Genomic DNA, 22,065 nt, shown 5'->3' with positions numbered 1-22,065 from the left:
CCACTGACTTACATAGGCTTCAGATAGAACGTATAACTATTGCAAAATCTCAGATTCAGAAGAGGCATTTTGATTGAGATGGAGTTGGTCAAATCACTTCCAAAGGTCATTGTGATGAAACTTGTCATGACATACCCTGGGTAATTAATTAAGGATTATTCATACATTCATTCATTTTATTGAGGAAACAATGATTCTACAAATGACACATTTTCATTACTCGTGGGATACTCCATAAGACTCAAACATTACTTTGTGTAAATAATATATTTATTGTCATAAAAAATGTACAGTATCATAAAAACAATGTTTTACACAGCTCTGTTCCATAGGAAGCGAGGTCACCCTTGAGACTATATTTAATCTTACTTACGTAATGATAAAGTCCAACAACGCATTTAATATGAGCCAAAGGCAGTAGTATGTTGATGCCAGAAATGGGATGAAAAGTAAAATATTTTACGACCATGTTCTGCAAATGTTTGGATAGTGGGTGAAAATGGTATTGAGGAGATTTACTCAATGCACTCAACTTTGAAATCTTTATGGTAAATGCCTTGACATTTGAAACCATTAACATTATTCAAATTCATATGTGAAGACATTGCAAATTGACTACTGGGATTTCATGTTTGCTATGTGAATGTTAATACACGAATGGATAAAGCAAAAATTCTACACATATATAAAAATATAATTGTCTCAAGTAAAAGAAAGGAAAGACATTAAGAAAACGATTATGGCACATTTGACAGGTTTGACAGGTTTATACCACTGTCAACAGGTATGTTTCAACATTTGGTCCAATCATACTTTTCACTTGGAACCAAATATGTTACATGGAGGTATTTCCTGCGTGGCGGACGTTATCCACCTCTATCTCCTCCTGTCCTTTGAGTCCCTTAATGTTTTCGTACAGTTCTACCTCTTCAGTGTCAGACGCCGTCTGTAATTTGTCCTGTTTCTTCCTGCGTTTGTCCCGGACCCTTTCAGCAGGTGCTCGTTTTCTATAGGGTACATCAGGTCCATCCTGCTCAGCCTGTTGCTGTTCTTGTTTCATTCTCTTCGTCATGAGCGTTGCTTTCCGGACGAGAGATTTTGCGAATTGTGTGTTGGATTCAGTTAGACTCGTTATAGCCTTAACCGATTTTTTCTTAAAGCGGCGAAACGTCTTTGGCCTATCTCTGGGAAGGGTACCTCCAAACTGTTCAACATCCTTTGCCAGCTTTGTGAAATTTCCAACAAACCTTTCATCAAAGTTTGTTGGTGTAGCTGGCTCTGTCTGCTCTCTCCGGTGTCTTCTGCTCTGTATTGTGGCCCACTTCTTTTTCTGTTTATCCTCAAATGGGTTAGAGGTTTGATCAATCTCAAGTTCAATTCCATCTTCTCGGTAACGCTGGAGATCTTTTGTAAGTTCTACATACTCCTCACCCTTCAACTCTTGGTCTGATGCTAGCTTCTCTTTGGTCCTTCGCAATGTCTTTCCTATGTCCCTGAAGTCTGTGATGGACGTGATGTGGAGGAACGTGGACAACCGATGGACAAACATGGACAGGAACTGGATGACCAACAGCACTCCAAACACAAGCACGAAAGTTATTGAAATTGGTTCGAACTGATCTCCTTGGAATCTGGGATCTGAACATGGTAAACTGATCTTCAGGTTTGGTGTATAATCTGACACCGTTTGCAGTGTGAAGATTAAAATGATAAAAAGGCCATTGATTAGAAAGAAAAAGAGACACGTTTTGTTCCTCAATTCTAGCAGATCATGTTTTATCTTTTCTTGTTGTTCTTTATTCTCTTCCAAGGGTAACAGATATTCTTCTATCAGCTCTTTCCAAAACGTCTGCTCTGACTCAGGAAGATCTTTAAAATGACCTTGACCGAGGTCGGGATCCAGGATCCAGGAGGGGTCATTGTCGAAGGTGTCATTCTCCCCTTCCTGCTCAGGGATGGAATCGCCTGAAATAAAACGTATCAAACATTTGAAATTCAGTCAACAAAGCGTAGGTGAGATCTGCAGACATGAGGAGTTCAGAGCAGTAATAAATGTTGTCAAACAGGTAAAGAGAGTTATCGACCACAGCCCGCTATCCCAATTCTCTGTACTGTGATAATCATAGTCGTTATCTTGAACATATAATCCCTGTTTTATCTTAATTATATTTTCACAATTTTCACTGAGGATCTTGTGTATTCTCTACAGTTTCTGAGCAGCATATCAATGCTTTGGTGTTTAACAATAGAAGCATCTACATCGTGAGTCACTGTGCTGAAATGGCATTGTTTGCTGCTAAGAAAAAAAAAATCAAATCACTCGCAAACTTTTTCACAACCGTACCTTTAACATCATCAACCAATTTAAACAACAAACAAACAAACATAAATTTATTACGTGCATCACACGAACGTATCTTCTGCGAGCGGTTATATTGAACAGTACGTGCATCTCGAAACAGGTCAATAGCATTTTAAATACCACATCTGCACGTTTTGTCCCTTTCCTTTCGTACAAATAATCTTGTGAATACAGTGCAAGCTGTAAATCAATATATGTGTTGGATGTCATGTTAACTGACAAAGTGGTCAATATTTGCATTACCATATTTCCACATATCAAGTTGACAGACAGTTGGTCAGGTAGTTGGTCAGATTATTAACTCTGAAATGGTTTTGTTATAAGTCTCTGTGTGGCAAGTAATCTATTAAGCAACGATGAGTACTAACTTCAGCATCCAGACTAGTTGGCCCTATGGAGCAGGAGCCGGTGTATGAACAGCCCTACTGACCTAGTTTGAGATGCACCCACTGCTACATATAACCGCTCGGAGTCACCTGTCTGCTGATCCTCACCAGGATGAAAACTCAATGATAACGTTTATTGGTAGCACAATTGACGTTCTTGAAAAGCACACTTTGCAATATTTGTCATTACTGTAAGTAATATTCCTTTAACGCCCGAATGGCCTGCTTTCATGTGTATCAGTACTCATGCACATCTTCGTTTATTAATAATCGCGATATTTTGTGATTTTATTTCAAATGGTAAGGACTATAGTTACAAAGCAATGAACATGATTTGTATTTAAGACACATGATTACAGAATACTCACCCAGTAAAGATACCTGCCTTCGTTGTCTAAATTGTCTGGCGTTAGAGTCACTTCTTTGAGGATCTGAATGTCAAAATGCATGGGTTTCATTTGTGTACATATATGAATAAGACAAAGATGAAAAGATATGTGAATGGGTTTAAAGAAATGTCAGGACATGTGAGCTTCACCTTTATATCATTGGCCCGACGAGATTAAAAAGCATATTTTTCGGCGCTATTTTGCCCTATACGCCTAATTGAAATAGTTGGTTGATCTTTGGAGTTGGTGTTCTTTTTATATTTCTTATAGTTCAAAGACCTACAACAAGATCACAGCTCTGATAACATTAATGTCCTTTCATTCTATAAAATATTTAAACCATTTGGGGAGGTATATTTGTATTGTATAATTTGTTCTGGAATATACTTTGAAATTAATCTGGCTTCATCTGATTGAGGGGGTACGCGTGGCCTTGTCGTCTAAGGCGCCGCGACTCGCTGTGCAGAGGTGCGTCCCTTGGGCATGCCAGAAACCTATGATTGTGGGTTCGAGTCCCGGCTCGCCCCGGTTATGTTTCTTGGTTTGTCAGCACCATACCTGTGCTCGTGGGTTTCATCGAAGTGGTAAACGCCTGAGACCTGCATCACTTCGGGCTTTCCTCCCACATTAAGCTGATAGGCCGTGATATAACTGGAATGCTGTTCAAAACGGCGTTAAACCCAACTCACTCACTCACTCATCTGATTGAGCGAGTGAATTGGTTTTAACGCCGCTTTTAACAAAAGTCCAAATATATCACTACGTGTCAACTTCAAGTGGGAATAAAGCCCTTAATGATGCAGGTCTCAGACGTTTACCACAACGAGCACGGGTGTGGTTGTGCCAAACCTAGAAAAATAATCGGGTCGAACCGGGATTCGAACCCACAACCATGGGTTTCTCACATGCCAAAGGGACACAAGTATGCATAGCGAATTGCGGTGCTTTAGACGACTGTACCGACTGGTGTGCCAGGACTCATGTTTGGCTTCTCCAGCATAAATACATGGTAATATTAAATAGTGCTACTTACTTTTTGGTGCCTCTACTACAGCAGCTTCTATCTTCTCCAACCTCTTCATCACTTGATCCAGCTGATCCTTGTTGGCGGAGGAAGAGCAGCAAACACACCTGCACAATGAGTCCCACACCCCTCCTTCATCCGACCCAGTGATCCGATTCCACATCTGCTGTATGGCATTGCCCTCTTTTTTCTCGGGCTGTTGCCCTGGAGGAGGCGCGGCCTGCTTGGTCTCGCGAGTTCCCCACGAGACTACGTGGAGGTTGCCAAGGGAGTATATCATGAGAATCATTGACATGGCAGGGAGTGCCAGGAAGTAGAGGAAACCGTGGAGGATGCAGGTGAACTCTTGAGGATGCAAGATGGCCGCTACCAGGAATATTCCAATAACAATCACAAGGAAGATGGTTGAAGCAGAACAGAATCCGAATGTAGCTGCCTGTTGTATCAATCCAACTATCACCAGCATCATCACCAGACTGTAGAGGATGGATATGATGGCCGCATAGCCAAGCTGAAGGATGACATACAGTATGTTATCAGCATTGTTTATACGAATAGATAGCAATACTGACATGATGAGTAAGATTTAAACATGTAAATTTGTAATTTAATGAAATGTAATGTACCTCTGTCAATGAATCAGTGTGCATGCGAATGTAACTACAAGCTATCTGAGGAATACACAACCTATGGTTGTAAGTGGCGACGAACGGGATCAGTAGGTCAGGCTCGCTGACTTGGTTGATGCATGTCAACGTATCCCAATTGCGTAGATCGTTGCTAATGATGCCAATAACTGGATTAATATAATATTGCTGAGTGTCGTTAAACAACGAACAAACAAACAAGCAAATCATCTCATCCTACCGTTTACTGCTGATTGAACAGAGGCATATGTCAAACAGAGTCACTTGCCTGAGGAGAGTACATGATGCCAATCACTGGATTAATATAATATTGCTGAGTGTCGTTAAACAACGAACAAACAAACAAGCAAATCATCTCATCCTACCGTTTACTGCTGATTGAACAGAGGCATATGTCAAACAGAGTCACTTGCCTGAGGAGAGTACATGATGCCAATCACTGGATTACTATAATGTTGCTGAGTGTCGTCAAACGATGAACAAACAAACAAGCAAATCATCTCATCCTACCGTTTACTGCTGATTGAACAGAGACATATGTCAAACAGAGTCACTTGCCTGAGGAGAGTACATGATGCCAATCACTGGATTACTATAATGGTGTTGAGTGTCGTCAAACGATGAACAAACAAACAAACAATCCATCTCATCCTATCGTTTACTGCTGATTGAACAGAGACATATGTCAGACCATGTCACTTGCCTGAGGAGACAACATGATACCAATCACTGGATTACTATAATGGTGTTGAGTGTCGTCAAACGATGAACAAACAAACAAGCACACCATCTCATCCTACCGTTTACTGCTGATTGAACAGAGGCATATGTCAAACAAAGTCACTTGCCTAAGGAGACAACGCATGTTTTATGTGATTTAGTGTGGGGATGTTTGTACATAACAAAAACAAAAGATCTGACGCAGGTAACCAATTAATCATTTCAAGTTTACATGTTACTCACAAGACTTACACGAAGGTGTGTGTGGCAATATCGATCTCGTAACCGGTATCAGATTTTCAGTATATTAACGTGGCGATGATAAGCATGGGAAATCACATCAAACATAACGACGTCACAATATGAGAACACTTGTGTGACATGGTAGTTAATCAGATTGCAGGAGTATTTGACGAGTTATGTATTTTACAAATGACACATAGGCGACAGTGCATCCTCTTCCATTAGAAATCATGTGTTTCACTGACAATATATTTATTTTTTCATGATAGGATTCGATAAGACAGCGCTCGCAGGGGATGAGATGGAACCAAAAGATGGTCCTAAAATAACAAACCAAGTTAAATTCGAGTTTACGAGGTTTTAGTGCATTAAGTGCATTATCAGAAATTACTAACATGTAATGTTACCTGTTGAAGGAGTTGCATTACACTAATGTATCTGGATTGTCTAATGCGACTTGATATAGGCATCTTCGTCGTAGGTCGGGTACGACCTGTCAGTCATATTAGGAACTGCAACTCACATTCATGAGAGTTGCTCCCCTTTGGCGTGACAGAACAGTTCCTGATAATCTATCCGTTTGTCAGCACCATACCCCATTTTGTGGCTTCTATGTCAAAGGAATACGACCTGTATATATTCAGGCTTTCCTCCAACACCATGCTGACACGCCGTGATCGATATAACTGAAATACTCTTTCACTCTTCATGTTAGGTTTCACAAATAGATGACGACTGAAGCCGGAAACTCAAGTTTCACTGGCTGAAATCCTTCATTTGAATATGCCGGAAAACATGCCACGTTACTTTACCTGTATATTTGGTTTGGCCACGAAACAGAGAAGGACGAAGACGGCGACGGGTACGAGGTTGAGGATGAGGGAACCAAACAATGGCATGGCAGGGAAGGCAATGTTAATGGCTCCAACGATGAGGAGGAATATGGTTCCTGGGGTGATGATGGAAGATGCCATCAGTGCCATCTGGTAGATGATATACAGACATGAAATATCGGCGTTCTTCCTGGTAACGCTCTTCCAGTCCTGAAACACAGCACAGTTTCACAATGTTAGTTTATTCTCTGCACGGAATCTGACGCAGTTCTTATAGTACATTACCTTATTTAACATGTATTCAGTCCACAAGAACAGACTCTGTCAAATTTCTTTGTTTACGGAATTGTATATCGAACTCCGTCACAGTAGATGGGCTGGTTGGTTTGTTGTTTAACGCCGCACTCAGCAATATTCCAGCTATATGATGGCGGTCTGTAAATAATCGAGTCCAGACCAGATAATCCAGTGACTGACATCATGAGCATCGATCCACGCAATTGGGACCGATGACTTGCAATCAACTAAGTCTGCGAGCCTGACCACCCAATCCTGTTAGTCGCCTCTTACGACAAGCATAGTCACCTTTTACGGCAAGCATGGGAGCCTGACCACCCAATCCTGTTAGTCGCCTCTTACGACAAGCATAGTCGCCTCTTACGACAAGCATAGTCGCCTTTTACGGCAAGCATGGGAGCCTGACCACCCAATCCTGTTAGTCGCCTCTTACGACAAGCATAGTCGCCTTTTACGGCAAGCATGGGAGCCTGACCACCCAATCCTGTTAGTCGCCTCTTACGACAAGCATAGTCGCCTTTTACGGCAAGCATGGGAGCCTGACCACCCAATCCTGTTAGTCGCCTCTTACGACAAGCATAGTCGCCTTTTACGGCAAGCATGGGAGCCTGACCACCCAATCCTGTTAGTCGCCTCTTACGACAAGCATAGTCGCCTTTTACGGCAAGCATGGGAGCCTGACCACCCAATCCTGTTAGTCGCCTCTTACGACAAGCATAGTCGCCTTTTACGGCAAGCATGGGAGCCTGACCACCCAATCCTGTTAGTCGCCTCTTACGACAAGCATAGTCGCCTTTTACGGCAAGCATGGGAGTCTGACCACCCAATCCTGTTAGTCGCCTCTTACGACAAGCATAGTCGCCTTTTACGGCAAGCATGGGAGCCTGACCACCCAATCCTGTTAGTCGCCTCTTACGACAAGCATAGTCGCCTTTTACGGCAAGCATGGGAGCCTGACCACCCAATCCTGTTAGTCGCCTCTTACGACAAGCATAGTCGCCTTTTACGGCAAGCATGGGCGCCTGACCACCCAATCCTGTTAGTCGCCTCTTACTACAAGCATAGTCGCCTTTTACGGCAAGCATGGGAGCCTGACCACCCAATCCTGTTAGTCGCCTCTTACGACAAGCATAGTCGCCTTTTACGGCAAGCATGGGAGCCTGACCACCCAATCCTGTTAGTCGCCTCTTACGACAAGCATAGTCGCCTTTTACGGCAAGCATGGGAGCCTGACCACCCAATCCTGTTAGTCGCCTCTTACGACAAGCATAGTCGCCTTTTACGGCAAGCATGGGAGCCTGACCACCCAATCCTGTTAGTCGCCTCTTACTACAAGCATAGTCACCTTTTACGGCAAACATGGGAGCCTGACCACCCAATCCTGTTAGCACCCTCTCATTCCACGGGGGATTCAGTCGTTTTATTGCAATATCAGCCACTTTTCAAAATCCCACTTTGATAGCGTATATTCAGAAGTATTTTATGGAGTGTTTGCTTACAACTACCAAAAAAGGGTTGATGACACTTGACATCTAGTCTTTTAAAGGCATTTGAAGGGATATACATAAGGAAAGGAATTTATGGATGTCAACTTCTTTATTATGAGGAACAGTATTACTCCTTCATCCACCTGATAAAGGAGCAAGCATATAATCCGAAACGTGGTGTTCCTCATAATAAAGAAGCTGGCATCCATAAATTCTTTTTCTTAGTTGACATCTAGTTTGTACGACTCTGGAACACAATGACATACGCAAATATATATGGCCACAGCACACATATGGCGGACAGTGACCATCAGTAGAGGTGCTGGTGAGGTACCTGAAGGAGATCCATGGTGTTAGCCATCGTGGATGGGGTCCAGCGACGCCGCTGGTTGAAGAACTCGTAAAATCCCTCGGGAGCATAGGTGAATGAGTCGGAAGCTGCGCAGTACTCGACTCGGTAGCCTTGTTGTAGCAGCAAGGTGCACAGCCATCGATCCTCACCTTCAGTAACAGTGGGTTTGGGTTTGAATATCATTGCAATTATATCAGATCCACTCAGCTTAATGCTATTCCTATATAAACCACACTTTTGACAACTGGACCACCCGTTCTCACCATGTGGTTCACTGATAATATTGTGTAAGCAAATTATTAATATTTCCAGGGGCGGTCGGGTAGACTAGTGGTTAAAGCGTTCGCTCGTCACGCCGAAGACCCGGGTTCGATTCCCGACATGGGTACAATGTGTGAAGCCCATTTCTGGTGTCCCCCGCCGTGATATTGCTGGAATATTGCTAAAAGCGGCGTAAAACCACACTCACTCACTCACTCACTATTAATATTTCCAATTGACATATATATCCCAGATGTAACATTATTAGCCATTGAGATTGACTTTCCAAGTATATTGCCAATGTTGCATGTGAGCATGTTAGCCAGTGCTGAGTGGCCATTTTCAACTATAAGGTGTCATGTGTTTCATGAACAATACGATATTACGTTTGGTGATTGGGAGTAATCGTGAAACGACCAGGTGGTGGATTGCTCATACTAAGAACCAGTGACTTGTCTGATCCAGACTCGATTGTTTACATTCCGCCGAAATAACGCTAACTGAGGAATAATACAACATATATTCACTCGGGTCAAACAATATGTCATTGCTCGTTTTGTTCGTTTTATGTCGTTGGTTATTCTCTTCTCAATCACCGATCGCCTCAACATCATACCTTGGTCGTACTGTACATAATGTCTGGCCTCAGTTGGAGCTGTCGTGTAGCGTTTCATCACGTTGTCGTCCATCACGGCGGAGCCTCGGAACAAACTGAAACATCCGGGGCTGCACAGGACGCAGCCAATCACATGTTCTGTTGCTTTCTGCAGCCAATGACTGACAGCGTACTCAAACTTCTGGTACCACACCATTGGACCTGGTAACAATAAGAATAATATAGTTGTTGTTTAAGCATTTTTACCAGAATATGACCACTTGTTAGTATTTTGTGTCGTCTGTGTCATTGCCTTTAAAAAATCGCTTACGTAAAACATATGCGACAAAACACTTCCCATAATCATAAGAAGAGTCTCCTGTACGATTCCGACTATATCATTAGCATGAGTTTATGAATGCCTATATGATACACATCAACTCATTCATGTGGTTATGGTGGTATATGGTAATACATAGCCAGAACAGGAAACGGAAATACCAGATCATTTCACAGATTTTACTCAGACCTCGAGTGAGTGAGTATGATTTTACGCCGCTTTTAGCAATATTCCAGCAATATCACGGCGGGGGACACCAGAAATGGACTTCACACATTGTACCCATGTCGGGAATCGAACCCGGGTCTTCGGCGTGACGAGCGAACGCTTTAACCACTAGGCTACCCGACCGCCCCACTCAGACCTCGAAATATATGTACATCCAAAATCTGACTTTGCAAGTTATGTGACTGACTGGCAGGGATACGAAGGGTTAATATTCGATGGTCTATTGCGATTATAATATCCTACTCGGTTGAGATTCCGGCTCACCGATTAATCATGTGAACCCGACATCCTGGGCCGTTGCTCATGTTTTCAATCACTTGTTAGCCGTGTCAAGCGGACGTGTATTAACGCGAGATATAGCTGACTGATGCATTAAATAGCATTCACTCACTGACTCCGCCCTGTTCAAAGAGCACATACTTATTTAGAACAGTATTTAGAAAGACTGACATTACTATTCATGTTTAACCATGTGTCTCATGTCTCAACTACCTACCTGACCCTATAGGATGGATTCTCCCACACGCTGCGCCCACGTTCGGGTCTCGCCTCATCCTATCCACCAACATCCGGAGAGCCTCGGGTTGAAAGTCGACGTCACCATCGAGAGCCAATAGGAACGTGTTGTCAGCTCGTATGCGCTTCCGCTTGATATCGATTTGCTCGGACATGAGCTTGTTGGCCAGAAAATAGTAGAGGTACATCACCTGAAAGGAGAGACGTTCAGGTTAAACTCACGTTCCACTCATCTGTAATAATAATCATAATAATAATAATAATAATAATAATAATAAGAAGAAGAAGAAGAAGAAGAATATCAAATCGGCCTCGCTTTCGAAATGTCCGACTCCCAATGTTTTCGGTGCCTTAGGTTTGGTACCTCCCAATCTGTTGACTGACATTGGGATGGTACCCGGATTTGCTACCAGGAATACAGCCCTTCTGGCAATCTGGGTAATGAAGAAGGCTCCAGTGTTGGGGAAGTTCTTGGTGGGTTTGACAAGGCAGCGCGTCCTGGGAGAAGTCCCATTCGCTGTCTGGGCTGCGTGTAGAGGGGGCAAGGGCCCTGAACTGATGATGAGCCTAACCAGCCTGACTGTGCCAGGATCACCCAAATTGGAAATTATCAGTCAGCTTTTCTTTTTGATACACTTCTTGCAAGTTTTGAACTTATGCCATCAAAGGCTAAAGAATTATTTTTTTATCATATGTTTCTACTTTTTATTTTTAGCTGTCGGGCAGAACAATGTTTACATCCATGTTTGGGGGATAACAAGAAATAAACATGAAATGGTTATTCTTTTGTAATGTATTTAATACATGTATTATGTTTGTTTTCGTGTTTGCCATGTTTCGGCGACCTTTTCTCAGCAGAGGAACGTTTTGACGAAGTTTGTAATGGCTTGATCAAACCAAAGTGTATACTTCTTTTGCCGGGTTATTTATATCTCTCAGAGAAAATGGGATTTGGCCAAAATCATGTTCAAGTATTAGAATAACGCTTCTTGAAAACCTCTTAGAGAGTCTCTTTTCAGTCGTATGCATATTGTATTGTTAAGCTTATCAGTCATGCACTTGTTCAAAAGACTTACAAATATTTTTCATTCATATAAACACAGTTTATAATTTGGACAATAAATTGTAAATTTTCCTCACCACAACTTGTATAGTGATTAGAAGAGAATTTCCTCACCTCTTTACTATGCATTTCTTATTGTCCTTTAAACCTAATCCTAATTTGACACTAAACATAATAGGATCAACAGAATATGTGTTGAGATAAAAGTTAAAAGCAAACACAGTTGTGGGGATATTTGACAGGGCTGAAACTATATCCTGGGGTAGCTGCAGTTCCAATGGCAGCAGTCAATGATATTGTACATTCAGTATTGAAAATTATGTGATAAGCGTTGTATTTGGCCTCACAGAATAAACACATTGTAAAGATGGGATAATCGAACTGAAAGGAAATGACTGACAACTTTTCATTTTGCTGTTCCCCACTTGAACAGATTAGTGTTTCATGAAGTATATGTGGCTTAAATATGTTAAAAACGTTTGATGGATAGGCCTACTTGACTTACATCTGCCAAACCCTTGACCTACCTCACTCCAGCTCTGCCCAACTCTAGACATATCTGACATTACCTCTGCCTAACTCTCGACACATCTGACCCTACCTCTGCCTAACTCTCGACACATCTGACGCTACCTCTGCCTAACTCTCGACACATCCGACCCCACCTCTGCCTAACTCTCGACACATCCGACCCTACCTCTGCCTAACTCTTAACACATCCAACCCTACCTCTGCCTAACTCTCGACACATCCAACCCTACCTCTGCCTAACTCTCGACACATCCGACCCCACCTCTGCCTAACTCTTAACACATCCGACCCCACCTCTGCCTAACTCTCGAAACATCCGACCCTACCTCTGCCTAACTCTCGACACATCTGACCCCACCTCTGCCTAACTCTCGACACATCTGACCCTACCTCTGCCTAACTCCCGACACATCTGACCCTACCTCTGCCTAACTCTCGACACATCTGACCCTTCCTCTGCCTAACTCTCGACACATCTGACACTACCTCTGCCTAACTCTCGACACATCTGACCCTACCTCTGCCTAACTCTCGACACATCTGACCCTTCCTCTGCCTAACTCTCGACACATCTGACACTACCTCTGCCTAACTCTCGACACATCTGACCCCACCTCTGCCTAACTCTCGACACATCCGACCCCACCTCTGCCTAACTCTTAACACATCCAACCCTACCTCTGCCTAACTCTCGACACATCCGACCCCACCTCTGCCTAACTCTAAACACATCCGACCCCACCTCTGCCTAACTCTCGAAACATCCAACCCTACCTCTGCCTAACTCTCGACACATCCGACCCCACCTCTGCCTAACTCTCGAAACATCCGACCCCACCTCTGCCTAACTCTCGACACATCCGACCCCACCTCTGCCTAACTCTCGACACATCCGACCCCACCTCTGCCTAACTCTCGACACATCCGACCCCACCTCTGCCTAACTCTTAACACATCCGACCCCACCTCTGCCTATCTCTCGAAACATCCGACCCTACCTCTGCCTAACTCTCGACACATCTGACCCTACCTCTGCCTAACTCTCGACACATCTGACCCCACCTCTGCCTAACTCCCGACACATCTGACCCTACCTCTGCCTAACTCTCGACACATCTGACCCTTCCTCTGCCTAACTCTCGACATATCTGACACTACCTCTGCCTAACTCTCGACACATCCGACCCTACCTCTGCCTAACTCTCGACACATCTGACCCTTCCTCTGCCCAACTCGACACATCTGACACCACCTCTGCCTAACTCTCGACTCATCTGACACTACCGTTGCCTAACTCTCAACACATCCGAACCTACCGTTGCCTAACTCTCGACACGTCTGACCCTACCGTTGCCTAACTCTCGACACATCTGACACTACCTCTGCCTAACTCTCGACACATCCGACCCCACCTCTGACGAGATCTTGCCCTACCTGACTCCATCTCTTCCTGTGTCGTATCTTCATCTTGTCCTTCAGATGTGCCGTTAGCGTGTTGCCCCCTTGAAGCGTCCAAACCAGGCGGCCTCCGTACGGAGTCTCAGTCCGCGTTGGAGGGGGGATTGTATGCGGGGTGTTGTACTCGTCTCTGCGTACAACGAAGAACGATATTTCTCAGACTGCCTTCTCAAATTTCTATTTTAGCTGAGTGATAATTTTTGAACAATTACATCCGAAACAGGAAAGATTCGCATCAATTCAGAATATCCTCCCACAATCAACTATGATAAAATTAAAATACGGCGTTAAACAAAACTAACTCACTCACCTACTGATACACAAAATCTGAAAAACTTTACAGATCTTTAACAAATTGGATTCTTAATCTATTGGACCGCTACCATGGTCGAGTGGATAGAGCGTCTGCCTGGAGAGCAGAAGGTCGGTGGTAGGATCCCCGACCAGCGTCATACCGAAACACATTAATAGATATTTGTAAAAAGGTACTTGTTGTTACCCTGTCTGACACTCGGCATTGAGGTTGGAGGGGGTTAAAACAAAGATGAGTCGGCTTAGCGTCACTATACAGTGTCTGGGTGTCTTTCTTAAACTGCGACATTGTATGTCAGTGGGCTATGAAACTCTCATTAGTCTGGAGTAGTACAAGCAGCCACACACACGCACGCACGCACACACGCGCACACACACACGCACGCACGCAAGCACACACGCAAGCACACACACAAACACACGTGCATGGATGTGCTTATATCTGTGCAATTATCTCGAACGCGACTTTAAACCCCATTGCACCTATTTCATCTATAGCAATGGATATGTTTCACAGAGGATGTCCCAGTGTTGCGCTAACACACGTACTGAAGGGCGACGTTTATAACCCGAAGGAGCTGCTTCACCCAGTCGTTAACGTCGTAATCCACGTCGCCCTCTTTGTGAGGTTGGAAGGCGTCGTCGAAGAAGATGTGAGCTGAAACAAACGGAAAACGTTCAAGCAGAAGGGTCAAATGGGTTGCATGATGGGAGTAATTGGACATTAATAATAGTAATTTATCATCCAAAACTGGCTCCCACAGGAGATATCGCTGGGATGAGATCAAGCGATATCTACAATGTAGATATCGCTGCAATGAAATTACATCACAATGCTTTGCAGACCATTGTGACGTCACTGGTTACCATGACGTCACAATCAAATGACATCACTAATGGCTCTGCTACTGAAGCTGTTTGCAGTACTTTTTACACTGAAGACACTCCTAATTACTGTCTACAAATTGGAAAAGTTGAAAGAATGATGTTGGATGATAAATAAAATCTCACCTTCAAGCCTCGGAATTTTTCCACTTTTATCAACCCGTGTTGATATATTTGATATCAAAAGACACTCGGGTGAGATTCTCTATATAATTACCTTCAAACTCGTAGTAATCGACATCTGTCTCAAATGTTTTGATGGCTTTTCGCCTGGCGCTCTGGTCTTCATCAAGTCTGAGGGGATAACGTTTTGAACAATCGTAACATAGAGCAGTGATATTCTGTTATTTTCAATAAGGTTTTAGTCTTGATCTTAGAGAAGGTAACTTGGGGATAAATTAGATATAAATATAGAAATTCGTAGGTAATAAGGACATGTGTGATCTGCCTGATAATGTAGTTTCCTGCATAACAGGATCTCACTATCGACCACTGCTGGCCAAACCTCGACAAAAGTACAGGCAATCATAGTATGCTAACTGTATGTATTCTGTTCAATTCTTCATTTAACCAGTTCTTACGATTCGTCTGATTTGTTTAATAGTGAGTGAGCGAGTGAGTTGGGTTCAGCGCCGCTTTTGACAATATTCCAGTTATATCGCGGCGTGTCAGCTTAATGTGGGAGAAAAGCCCGTTTACCACTTCGGTGAAACCCACGAGCACGGGTATGGTGCTGACAAACCTAGAAACACAATCGGGGCGAACCGGGATTCGAACCTACAATCATAGGTTTCTGCCGTGCCCAAGGGCCACAACTCTGCACAGCGAATCGCGGCGCCTTAGACGACTGGGCCACCCGTGCCCCGATTTGTATAATACGATAAATATCTAAATCATAATAGTCCCCGTATATATCAGCATCGTCTCACTTAAATGTCAAGATACAGATCTAAACATCTCATTTGTATATATTGATACGGATCCAAACAGTCTCACCTATATACAGATCTCAGCATCTGATTCATCTCGTTCTCTGACTCATGCCACATGGTAGCACACACATAGATCAGAGGGGTGTCGTCCTTCCTCATGTTGGATGTATCCCGGAGGTCAAATTCGTCATTGTCTCCGAAATGAGGGACGTTCACTCTAGATTCATTTTTCTCCTGTAAGAATGGCACATGTCATTAACGTTATTAGTTGAAGCAGGATTTTTACCTTTTTGCATACATATAAAAATCGTTTTCACTAAAATTTTAAACACCATTGCAATGAATTAATCAAATAGGGGGATTATGCCCTAAGCGTTAAATAGAATACGAGGACTATAGCCATAAATAAATAAATTTTATTCTCTAGTTGTTCTCTCTCTCTCTCTCTCTCTCTCTCTCTCTCTCTCTCTCTCTCTCTCTCTCTCACACACACACACACACACACACACACAATTTACGCTTCGTGATGAAATAAAGCTTGATATATATATAATGTAACTTGAGAAAACGAGGGCATTAGTTTTAAAAATTGATATCAAACAAATAGTAGTTTTCTGAACTTAAAACATGCGACGACCATTTTTGTAAGTAGATATCCTTAAGTCTTTGGCGTATAGATACCAAAAACGAATCTGGGTTGTTAGGTACACATTGATTATGCCAAACATAACAATAACCGCATTCATTTATTAACGATTTCACGCAATATACCCAATTGCGAATTCCGTATCATATTATAGCATTTTCGTGGTGATCTATCAACAGGCATCTTAAGAATCTTGAACCAATACTTCAGAATTCTAACATGGTGACATACGTTAAGCGCACATTCACCGTGTACCATAACACTCGATGTACAGTGTTTTATGCTAAGAATTTTTTTAAAAGCATATATAAGATAGCTACGCGATAAATCGCAAACAGCAATGAAGGCCGAAGCGTGGTTTATTTCATGATAAAATATTGTTCTTTCATGACGTTATTTCTGGAGATTCGAATATGCGCTCGGTATCAGGACAAAAGGTGCAGGTAATCGACGTTAGGATTGTGAGAATAGGTTTGCTAATACCAAACTTAACCCACCTGTTTATAAAATGGACTTGTCCGACATTGTCGAGGCCGGATGTATCCAGGGACTCGTCATTATTACAATGAAGGTAACTATTTTCAAAGCTTGTAATTTTATCAACACACTGAAAGAGGCTGAACATAAAATTGATATATCATATAAGAAACAAACGACTCGTGATCGTTGTTTATTCTCCTGCGGTGATTTATTGTACGATAAACAACGACAACGAGTCCTTTATTTCTTAGATAGATGGACCGGTTCAAAAGCTCTGTATTCATTATTACTGTTTTGTACATTGGTGAATATATCAAACAAGTCACACTGAACTTGAGGCCGGGACATAAATATTCTGTTTCACTTTATTGGCTGAACACATAAAGGCGGTTCTCAAGTACCTTCAAGGAGCCCTGACTGCAGTACACATACCGGGCAATGTTTATGCCCCATCCGGCTTAGTATTCATTTACATTTACGACGCACAAAGCAGCACTATGATATATGGTTGGAAAAGGTGGTAATATGACTTCAGCTATTGGGTCATCTAGACTATTCCTTATACTGCGTAAAATATCATTTAGTTAATTCGTCACATTTGCACAAGGTTCGATGTGAGTTCTTTGTGTCAAAAGACATTATGTTGAATTGCAAACTGACACGACAATATTTCCATCGGGTTTGGTCGCATTGGGTGCAACAACATTCGCTTGCGTCCATGATGGGGAGGTGAGGTGAGGTGATATTGGTTTTAACGTCGCGTCCAAGATTATTGCACTTATATAGCGACGTGCATGTACGTGTGTGTGTGTGGCTGCTTGTACTAGTCCGGACTGATGCCGATTTATAGTGCTAGCTCACTGAGATGCCATGCCGCAGTTTAACATGAATACCCCACTCAGACACAGTATACTGACTTCGAGCGTCAGGCAGGGTAACAACAAGTACTATCTTTTAACGTCTTTTGGTATGACGCGGCCGGGAATCGAACCCCGGACCTTCCCCTCTCCGGGCGGACGAACTACCATTAGACCACGGAGGCGGTCCCATAATGGGGTTCAATGTCCCACGTAATTCCTTGCTGTCCCACGCCCTGATATACATTGCTACACTCGAATAGACCTAGGCCACAACCTTCACTTACTCACAATGTAGACAAGTACAACCCACTTGGTATCAATATGTGAACCTGAAAGTTTACTGCTTGTCTGTTGTGTATTATGCATACATGGATAATAAAGGGACAAGGCCTGTCCACCTGCACAGCCAGGTAGCACGTTGCGAAATTGAATCTCTTCATGTGGTTAAAGTGTCTGAATGTCGTGTAAGACTGCTGTGAATGCAAACCACAGAGCTATTCAATTACACTTACCGGGAAGCATTTACGAAATACACAACCTGCTATGTGGTCTGGTTGGATCCATGTGATCAGATCTTAATGTAGTATTATGGCTAGTGCATAAAGAAGGAGTCTTGTCCCAACGCCTACACCCACGCACACACTGTACCCACCTAACCCTGGAAGACATACCGATCCTACCCTGACACTACGCGCCACCCTCGCAAATCTATACTGAATCTACATCCATCCCCTACCCTCAAGAATTCGTTACCCCCTCCCATCTTCAGACGACATACTGTGAGTACACATCCCCTATCCCAACACATATTCCCTACCCTCCCAACCTCCACCGTACCACCCCTACCTCCCACCCCCACCCCACCCCCCACCCAACATACACACACAAAACCCCATACACTGCACCCTGCCAATTCCTCCCGACACAATGAGTTCTACCCTCACCCCCTACCCACGTACATACACAACACCTTTCAAAACCCACACATAAACTCCATCCGCCCAACTCTAAGAGTCCACACCCGTCCCATATGTCACACATACACTCCACCCTCCCAACCCTAGAACTCACAAGATACAAACAATTCCGCTATTCCATTTTGCTCTATTTTAAGAAAGGTCTAGTCGCATAAGATATCGCATCATATTAACCACAATAGCTTAAAAAGTGAGAAAGTGAGTGGTTTAATGCAACCCTTTGCAACCTTCCCTCAAAAACAAATGGGCATCCGATTACATATTGAACCCATGCTTGCCGTAAAAGGCGACTATGCTTGTCGTAAGAGGCGACTAACGGGATCGGGTGGTCAGGCTCGCTGACTTGGTTGATGCATGTTATTGTTATCCCAATTGTGAGATCGATGCTCATGATGTCAATCACTGGATTGCCTGGCCCAGACTCGGTTATTTACAGACCGCCGTCATATAGCTGGAATATTGCTGAGTGCTGAACAAAACAAAAAACAACAACGAACATATTGTAACCATGTTCAGATCGAACCCTGTCCTTCGACATAACGAGCGAACGATCAAACCACTAGGCCACCACACGGGTCCTCTAATCTTGATGAATGATCAGTGACGGTGATATAAATGACGCACCTTTGTTTCTATGTGGGCTTTCGTCACACGTTTCCGGTTCAGTATCAGCGACTGGTCCAGTAGTATCCCACAGTAGAGGGGCTTGGCAAATAACCTGCAACAGTGACCGAGCTGCTTTGAATACTATTCAATTAAAATCCACTCGCATTAACTTAATGTGAAAGGAAACACAATTGAAGACATTTCCCTCTTTAGCTAAATTCTCGAGCCTTGGTATGGCGCTGACAAATCAGCAAATTGGGTATTTAATGAAGGATCAATGGATCCTCGTATCACTAACAGACTCCCTTTTGAACACTGGAGCATATATGCCCCTCATTGTATAAAGGTTTCCTACATGATATGTGAAGGAATACATCACGATGTGGATATGAAAGTTGCAAGTGTCCATAAATTTAGTTATGACTTAAGGTGATTGTAATTGTAGACATCAATAGTAAGACAAATAATTCAACTTTCCAAGTTATTAAATAATGGTAAAATAGAAATTCGTTTTGTGTATACTATTTTTTGTTCTCAGTCACGATCGATCGGGAATTACAAATGAAAGTGTCCTGATGGTCGAATCATTGGTACGGAGCTCTGTATATGTGTATGTTTGCAGACGTTCCAAACAAAAGCGGCCGGAATGCAGGAATTCCGGACTAACAGGCTCTGGACTAACGAGGGTTTACTATGTATAGCAATTATGATAGTTTACCTACCTATGCGTCCTGGCCAGTCTCTCGTCGCTCGGGTGCCAGATATGATCAACAATGCAGAATAACGTAATGTATCCAAATATGCCAATTGGGATCCAGTAATCCACAGTAAATTGTAGCAGGAAGTCCGAGAACTTTGAAATTGGTTCCACCCACTCAAAGCTGCAGCTCAGGAAGTTGCTATTCTTATTACTGGTGGAGTAGGATAGCAGGATCAAACCGAACGTAACAGGCGTTGACAGCAGCATTGGGATTGAAAAGCAGGGGATCTGAGCACGCACCTTGCAGCAGGCTTTGGACATACCATAGCATATAGCGCTGCACAGTATACATACTGCGGCTACCAGAAACGGGAGTTCTTCAGAGCAGGAGGATACTATCGGATGTCGATAATCTTCAAGTCTCAGATTTCCAAATAAGGAGCATTCTGTGGCATTGGTCCTGGTTAGGAAAAACGTTGCAACGCAGTTGTCGCCACCGGGAGCAAAGATAACAGCCGGGACAAGGAGAGTAGTTATTATTTTTATGATAGACGTAATAAAATCAACTTTAACTCTCTGTTCACGGATACGGCGTTGTATACCAGTCAACCAGTTGATTCCGCTCACGTAGTTCTCCCACCATGTGACCGATATCAGAACGAGGCTGACAGGAAGTAGAATAGTGTTTGTGAGCTTGCCCTGCTGGGTGTGTGTTCTAAGCGCCCAGAGGGCTACAGTCGCTATGTGAACAACCGCCAAGAAGAAATTCAAAATTCCCTTCACGACCTTCCTTGCTGTTGATTGTGTGGTGTCATTAACGCCGCCGTCAGCATCATTATTCTCTTCCCTGCTTTCAAAAATTCTGAAGACAGCTGGAATCCCAGCCACACTTAGGGTTAAGAAAAAGCCAAGCAACGGATCAAGGCTTGGGAGGACGAGAAAGACGAAGATGCAGAGGCCGATGGAGTGAAGGGTCTCGACGAGAGAAGCCTGGAGGCAGACATTAAGGAATTAACGAATTATAATTAAATTGAGACTGCAAATATACAACAAAACACATATGCAACACAAAGACGAACGAAAAAGATCCTATGTAACTGTAGAAATAGATCCACATTCAAATAAATGACAACAGAAAGTCACATACACGTGGGAAAAGGTCAAGTACAGCTTACGATACATTTCCATGTAAAGGTTATTTTCTTAATACGACAAAACACTTTTCAAGAAGACATGTAGATTTCTTTTCTTTCCAACGTAACGTTTCGCTAAAGGTTCTAGTTCGCTATCTTGCTTGATAAGTCAACCCTGTACTGCCGTTTCTAAAACGCCACTGGAAGATAAAACACGTTAACGTTATTTACAAAGTGGCACAGATATCAATAGTCTGTTGACATGTTTAGTATCTGCTCCACGGCGGTAGCTATTTGACTTCCCTTTCAATTGTATCAGTTTTCTTCTACTTAATGCCGAAGATGTATCCTTGGTGTCATGGACATTGATCAAAAGACGATCTGTGTCAAATGTAAATATTTCCAAAAGATACGTTGAAATTCGGGACATATAAAATTTAACGAGTCGTGCTTAACATTTCGTCCAGTTATATATTTGAATGGTCAAGTGCCTGACAAGAAATGTGTACATATTTTTAACATGCTTATTTATTCAAGTACATACCAAGAATGAAAAAACGAAGGGACATAGCACGCACCTTGCCGCACACCTAGTCGTGTCATGTCACACAACACATACCTACAGAGAAAGGTACAATTGCAAAGCCTTAACAGACATGGAACTTATGCGTTGAAATTCATATCAGAGCAATCTCACGTTCGGTTAATTTTGCCAGTCTTTGAGGAAAGCCACAAGTTAGGTCAGCGTCCTATGTTGTCAGATTGTTTGTTACAGTGTGAGTGTGTGAGTGAGTGAGTGAGT

The 22,065-nt window shown here is 43.0% G+C and overlaps 1 protein-coding gene across 4 annotated transcripts in view; it reads right to left on the bottom strand.

Annotated features, from left to right (window-relative positions):
* Positions 1 to 252: 252 nt before the first annotated feature.
* Positions 253 to 22,065, bottom strand: part of LOC124113602 (chitin synthase chs-2-like) — a 31,789-nt gene continuing 9,976 nt past the window's right edge. For 3 of the 4 annotated variants that reach the window (XM_046474046.2, XM_048390671.1, XM_048390672.1), the window contains exons 4-16: positions 20,153 to 21,120; positions 19,449 to 19,542; positions 15,926 to 16,095; positions 15,147 to 15,223; positions 14,594 to 14,702; positions 13,709 to 13,862; positions 10,661 to 10,871; positions 9,618 to 9,818; positions 8,723 to 8,889; positions 6,584 to 6,814; positions 4,171 to 4,672; positions 3,117 to 3,179; positions 253 to 1,965 (exon numbers count right to left, since the gene is read on the bottom strand). In XM_046474046.2, coding sequence (XP_046330002.2) covers positions 836 to 1,965; positions 3,117 to 3,179; positions 4,171 to 4,672; positions 6,584 to 6,814; positions 8,723 to 8,889; positions 9,618 to 9,818; positions 10,661 to 10,871; positions 13,709 to 13,862; positions 14,594 to 14,702; positions 15,147 to 15,223; positions 15,926 to 16,095; positions 19,449 to 19,542; positions 20,153 to 21,120 — 4,077 coding nt within the window. In that variant the 3' untranslated portion in view covers positions 253 to 835. Of the gene's footprint in view, positions 1,966 to 3,116; positions 3,180 to 4,166; positions 4,673 to 6,583; positions 6,815 to 8,722; positions 8,890 to 9,617; positions 9,819 to 10,660; positions 10,872 to 13,708; positions 13,863 to 14,593; positions 14,703 to 15,146; positions 15,224 to 15,925; positions 16,096 to 19,448; positions 19,543 to 20,152; positions 21,121 to 22,065 lie in introns of all 4 variants that reach the window. The other variant, XM_048390673.1, reaches the window with a different exon arrangement.

Source organism: Haliotis rufescens, unplaced genomic scaffold (assembly GCF_023055435.1).
Source record: "Haliotis rufescens isolate VD_foot unplaced genomic scaffold, xgHalRufe1.0.p SCAF_9, whole genome shotgun sequence".
In the NCBI taxonomy this organism is placed as follows: domain Eukaryota; kingdom Metazoa; phylum Mollusca; class Gastropoda; order Lepetellida; family Haliotidae; genus Haliotis; species Haliotis rufescens.
Note: the sequence above shows the minus strand (reverse complement) of the source record. Positions and strands in the feature narration are given on the sequence as shown.